Raw genomic sequence first — 6738 nt, forward strand, 5'->3', positions numbered from 1 at the left:
TAACTTCAGATCACAGTCAATCTATAGACACAAAACATTTAATGACATGCATAATATTGTTAAAATTGCATTTCCTTCTCTTAAGACATTTCAGGTTGTTTGTATTTGTTTACATTTTTATTGTTCACAATTTTTGTGAAAGGATAGTTTGAAAATGTTAATATTTACATGTAATTTTTCTTTTTTATATACTAAAACAAAGAGGACACTTTGGAGTCATTATTTGTAGATTTATGGGTTATTATGATAGTATTTTTCTGGTCTGGCCCACTTGAGATCAAATTGGGATGTAGAGTATGTGACCTCTGAACTAAAATGATTTCAGCACCCTTGACTATAATATTTAATTTTTGCATTTCACATATTCATCCCACAGGCCGGATCAGAAACCTATGCGAGCTGGTTTTGACCATGGATCTGCTTTATGTGTTATTTATTATTATTTCTTTATAAAAGCTTTTACAGATGAGCAGAGCAGTTTTCATTATGTTCATTTCTATTCAGTTTTTATCTTTTTCATTATGTCTGTTTATCTTCTTCAGGAGTGTGTGTGTATACAGTATATGCACTTTTTTATGCTTACATTAAAGTAAGATGCGGAATTTGTAGTTTTATTTATTGCATGAAGTGCAGCAATTTTTAATTTCTACTTGAGACCATCCACCACTACTATAAATATAAATATAAATATAAATATAAATATAAATATAAATATAAATATAAATGCCACTTAGACTGGAGTTTTACATATATTTTCTGTAATTATTTAACAACTAAGTGTCAAATTGTGCATTATTAAATGTATTATAATATTGTACAATTATATTTATTTTTATAATATTTTAAGTATAGTCATAGTGTGAAATGTAAGGATGTAGTTCTAATTTCCGGGTTCATCTTGCCTATATACAAGTAACTTGACAGATGTCAGATCCTCCTCCACTCAGGGAAATCCGTCAGGAAATACCAAAAGCGTCACTTCCTATAAACTTTTCTCAAGTATTTACGTCATGTTTTCATTTGACATCAATGTGACTGAAATCTGATCTATGATGTGTCAGTATGTATGGTATCATCAGAAAAAAAAAATTAATGACTGGAACAATGTGTGGTGAATGACATAAATAACAGTCTTGTGGATTATTTGTATATTCATACTCCATACTGTAGATGTCTCCATAGCTTAAATTTTAACATTATTCTCTATGAACCACAGAAGAAAATAACCAGAAAACAGGACTGCAGTGCATGTCAAGTGAGTATAGTTTTAATGGGAGAAGCTGAGTTAACAGGTGAGATATTATGTGTTTTATAGCCACAGCTGGGTGTAATATTCACAAACAGAAACACACAACTTAGTCTGTGTAACTTCCTGTGGGTTCTGTTGTCATTTATTAATCAAATCAGGATGGAAAAGGTGATCAACTGTTTCAAGAAAAGGCCTGATGCTGTGGCTAGACTCATCTGCTTTCCCTGGGCTGGAGGAGGCTCCATACACTATGCACGATGGGGAAATGTACTCAACAGCTCTATAGAAGGTAAAACAACAACAACAACAACAACAACAACAACAACAATAATAATAATAATAATAGTAATAATAATAATAATAATAATAATAATAATAATAATAAGAGCTAGATCCTGTAAAAAAAAAAAATCCTCTACAAGTAAAACCTGCAATAAAAACCTATGTAGTTAAATATACTGGAGAAATGGGTCGTTTTGATTCATTTCCTGTAGAATTTTTTAATAAAACAATATATTTTTCTTGTATTTGTTTGATACTTATGATTATGTTTATGACTCATTCACATTAAATACCTCAGAAAAACAGATCAATTATTTAATTTGGGGATTTTTATCTGATCTAACCTGTAATCTAATGTAATTCTAAATTCTAAAACAGACCGCAAACTGCATAGAATGGTAAATATTAAAGTAGTGCACAAGTGCTTGAATACACAAGTACAGTCTACAGCTGTGTGATATATATAAACATGCTGTACCGTTAATCATTATTAATTGTTTGGTAGGTAAATGTTGTTAATGTCATTTTATCTGCAGTGAAATAATTGTCGTCACTGCAAGATAACCTTATTGAATTACACTATTAAATTTCCTCTCTAGTTATATTTGCTTTTCTTGTGACCTTCAGTGTTTGCAGTTAAACTTCCGGGCAGAGAGAGTCGAGCCAAAGAGCCGTTCTTCCAAAACATGCAGCAGATTGTGGATGAAGTTATCAGTGTGCTGCTGCCGGTGATGAAAGAGAAACCATTTGCCCTTTTTGGCCACAGGTACGACCACAGTAATAGATGTAACATGATGACTTTTGGACTTTTCTTTTAATTCATTCTCATCTTTAATATTAACTTGTAATATTCTTGTGTCTGAAATGTCTTATTTTATGCTTTATCTATGATGTCTTCATTTTAAAGTGTTTTTGTTTGTTCCTTTTTTAACCCTTGTGGATCCTCTGGGGACCCTCAAAAATGTACATGCACAAAAAAACTGCTGTAAAATCTATATACTTTTTTTGTCATTCATTCTGCAGAAATCTCTTAAACCACTTCAGGTCTGCTCAACATGACCAAATGTTTAATAAATTAAAGGATTTTAACCCTTTAAATGATTACACAATGTCACAGCTTTATGACCCCCCCCCCCCCCCCACACACACACACACACACACACACACACACACAAATTAAAAACAATTAGAAACTAGTAATTTCTCATAATAAGTCAACAAGGTATTTTTTCAATTAGGGTCCTGCACTGAACAAAAATTACTTATGCAATGAAATCAGTGTTATGGTTAATCTTTGACATGTCCAAGACTCTGATATAAATCAATGCCACATCCCTCTACCATGTATTATCCGGAAAATATCTCATATTCTGTGTTGTTGTTGTTTGTTTGTTTGTTTTTCAATAAGACTAGTGGCATCATGTATTCAAACTGGTATTTAAATGTTAAAATCATGAAAATTATTGAACATTTAGTAGATTAAAGCAGAACTGAAAGTGGTTTATGAGATTTCTGGGGGGAAAGTGGAGAAAAATATTAATATATGATGATTTTATAGCAGTTTTTTTTTTTTTTTGTGCACATTTTTGACTGGAGGGTCAAGTTAGCCATGCGACAGTGACTGACATCGCATCAAAAAAGATATCCAAAAAGAAACAGTCTTGCAGAAATTCATTCCATAGGTTGTAACACAGACATAATGACACCAAATCAAAAAAAGACAAATGATAAAATGTACAAAAACAGCCTGAAGGGTCCTGAAGTGTGACTGTATTTTGTGTTTCTTTTGCTGACATTCACCTGTCCATATTCTCAAAACCAGCACATTTACATTAGTAAGTTAATTTATATCAACATTTATTTTACCAGTCAAGACATTAAGAACAGTTTATTATTTACACTGACAACCTGCCGAGTGTAACAAAAAATAGTTGAAGGAGGAATGGAGAAAAGGAAGGAGCGAGTTAATCAGACACTAAAAGACCATCTGCAGTCAGTCTGGGGTGACCATAAGTAGGCCTTCTGTCAACAGGAGCAAAACATTTACAGGTTTTATTAAGAACATCCTGAAGCAGTGATTAAAAGCTGAGATGGAATAATTTTATCAAGTCTTAATGGTTATTATCCATGTAACTTTTAATACGTTTATACAGTATGAATATATTAGTAGACTCTTCTATTACATAAAGTTGCGGAAAAAATTATTAGACCATCAAAAGTCATCAAAAACAATGGTTATGAAATCAAATACTAACTCCTGTGTGTATCATGTGACTAAAACAGACAGAAAAGAAAACATGGAATGTCTAAAAGCACTGTTTTTGTCAGTACAATGCCATAGATACTGATGTAAGAACTTAAGTGATTTTGGTTATTATCAAGAAAACATGGAAAATGGATAGATATCAGCTCTGAAATTAAACTACTATGAGCTATTTTTGTTGTTATCATTATATTTGTCCAAACAAATGTACCTTTAGTTGTACCAGGCATTAAAATGAACAAGAAACTGAAGAAAACAAGGGGTAATCTAATAATTATTTCCACGACTGCATGTCTGTCCAGTTTTGGTGCCTTCACCAGTTTTGCTGTAGCAGATGCACTGAAGAAACTTCACAACATTGAACCAGTTCACATCTTCCTGTCTGGAGCTTCTGCACCATATGTGAGTCAACACACAGTCACATAAAGAGCATGGGATAAGGATTATGTTTATGTTTTTTGAAGTTTAAGTGTTTCCTGTTATAAGAATAAATGTAGTAGAATACGGTTCTCTGTGCATCCTCCAGTAGATACAAGTGAATATCAGGTTCTTCTCATCTTGGACCAAAGGCATGAAACAAAAAGGAGAAAAAGGCCAGAGTGGATTCACAGTTTTAGTGTTTTTAATTGATTGATTGATTGATTGATTGATTGATTGATTGAAGTATTTATTTCGAAAATGAATGCAAAAAAAGAAAATAAACAGATAAAACATTTAAACATCAGACATAAAATACATATTTGAAAAGAAGTGAAAAGTAGTATAACTTATAAACTCCATCCCTTTCTCCTTAAATAATTAATAGCAATAATAAGCTTCCTAGTCTAAACATATCTGTACTCTAATGTCTGATACTTATTGTTAAATCACTTTGTGTCTGACTTTATATTATTATGAAGAAATGTAAATATAATGTACAGATACCCATAATAACACATATTTGTACATACATATGTACACAGATATGTGTACATACACAGGCATATACATATACATATACACATACACATAATGGTACAAGTAGATCAGACTAATCTTGTAACACAGCTGTACTGACAGACAGAAGCAACCTGTAAAAAATCATAATCAACCTCATTTTGTTGGAAGTTCTCGTTGGATAATAGGTTGACATGAGGTTGAAGTCTACTGGATAATGATACCAAGGACGTTACCAGTGTCCAGGTACCACATGTAAGACCCACCTATGAAGGTGTCTAATAAAATGTGCATGGAATCAATGTATAAATATATTAAATAATTAGGAAAAAATAATAAAATTAATTCCTTTTTAAATAAATTAGACATTAATTGCGAGCTTCGTTGGCACAGTAGGCAGCACATCAGTCTTGTAATCTGAAGGTTGTGAGTTTGAGCCTCAAATGGGTCAGGTGTTTCCTCAATTTCCTGAGGTTTCTGCCCAAAGGATCAATAAAGTTCTATCTAATCTAAATGAATGTCAAGTGAGGCTAACATCATATAACCTTCTTTTGTATAATATTAAAACACCACTCTCCTGTCAACCAGCTTCATATTGAGAATTTCCAGATTGTTTACAGTTTGTTTCCAGGTTGCTTATATAAGATAAAACACAACGTTAGTCTATTAAAAATATTAAAACTGTCAATGAGCTCCAGCCTTTTTCTCCTTTTTGCTTCAAGATTAAATTTACTTTGCCATGGAACAGATATAATTTTAAAGGTTGCAAATGGTGGTAAACTAAAGAGCAGTAAGACATGTTAAAATGTACACCACACTGCATGTCTACAGAGTTTAATAATAATTAAATAATGTTTAGACTGTAGGAGGACTGACGACCACACAAAACCTGCCTCATTAAACCAGGACAAGAATTTGATGTTGATCACGAACTCTTCCTGTGTCGTCTTTTAGTCAGAGATGCGAATCAACACCCCGAAGAGAAGTGAGTTATCGGATGAGGACTTCCTCCGGTGGATGAGTTCAGTTGGAGGAACTCCTCCTGAGCTTCTGTCCAACCCTGAGGTCCTGAAGCTTTTCCTTCCTGCGCTGAAGGCCGACCTACACGTTGTCGAGAGCTACAAGTAAGTTAACAGTGTGTGTTCAGAATCTGTACCCTGAGTGTGTTCAGAACCAGAAACATTTGTAATGATTGGAATTGTTGGTTTTGTTTTTGCAGGTGTAACAAGCCTGAGACTCCTTTTCTGTCCTGTCCCGTCTCTTGTTTTGACGGAAAGGAAGACATTCCACATGACTTACAAGGTCGGTGCTGTACTGTTTTATCTTACTCACACTTCATTCTGTTTCAGGATGCTCAGTATCCAAAATATAAAAGCCTAATTAGAATGTCTTTGTAATGTTTGCTGTTTTTCTCACAGCTTGGAAAGACGCCACAACAGGGGACTTCACTGTCAGAATGTTTGATGGAGCTCATTTTTATCTGAAGGATTCAGCAAATGAAAAGGTTTTATTAGACTATATCACAAAGCAGCTGGAAACATCAGAAATGGACTATTTATAAATCGAAATTTTGCAGGTTCCTGAAGTGTAAAATCCAATAATCTGAATTATTTCCCTTCAAACGTCTTAAATTTAATTTTGACCAGACTTTACTGAATATTACTTATTGTTCTGTATCATTAAAGTCCAGATCCAGCACGAATGGATGTGGGATAATTCTTAAATTGCCATCATACTTCTCTCTAAAGTCTAAAATTGAAATACTTGAAATCTGCAGAAACAATGTACAAAGATATCTGTAAAACATGTAATATATGTTGAACACAATGTTTTTTACTTAGTCATTGTAATATAATTAAATTTTGTGAACATTCTACAAGTTTAAAGTGTATAACCTGTGTCGATTTGTATGTTGTTTAACTGCTGAAACAAATGAAACATCGTGTTTTCTCAACGAATTGAACATAAAAGTGAGACCATGAAGACAGATGTTATTTCTCATTTTTAT

General features: G+C 32.9%; 1 protein-coding gene across 2 annotated transcripts; it reads left to right on the forward strand.

Annotated features, from left to right (window-relative positions):
* The first annotated feature begins 1212 nt into the window (after nucleotides 1-1212).
* olah (oleoyl-ACP hydrolase) lies at nucleotides 1213-6713 on the forward strand. Of its 2 annotated transcripts, none has more exons than XM_030147856.1 (7): nucleotides 1213-1292; nucleotides 1408-1538; nucleotides 2159-2297; nucleotides 4097-4196; nucleotides 5685-5854; nucleotides 5950-6032; nucleotides 6149-6713. In XM_030147856.1, the coding sequence occupies exons 2-7, from the start codon at nucleotides 1409-1411 to the stop codon at nucleotides 6289-6291; spliced, it is 765 nt and encodes a 254-aa protein (XP_030003716.1). In that variant the 5' UTR covers nucleotides 1213-1292; nucleotide 1408; the 3' UTR covers nucleotides 6292-6713. The 2 variants fall into 2 exon arrangements, with proteins under 2 accessions (XP_030003716.1, XP_030003718.1); XM_030147858.1 differs by having other exon boundaries at nucleotides 1246-1292; nucleotides 1402-1538.
* The last annotated feature ends 25 nt before the right edge of the window (nucleotides 6714-6738 follow it).

The sequence above is a fragment of the Sphaeramia orbicularis genome, chromosome 11, assembly GCF_902148855.1.
Source record: "Sphaeramia orbicularis chromosome 11, fSphaOr1.1, whole genome shotgun sequence".
Taxonomy (NCBI): domain Eukaryota; kingdom Metazoa; phylum Chordata; class Actinopteri; order Kurtiformes; family Apogonidae; genus Sphaeramia; species Sphaeramia orbicularis.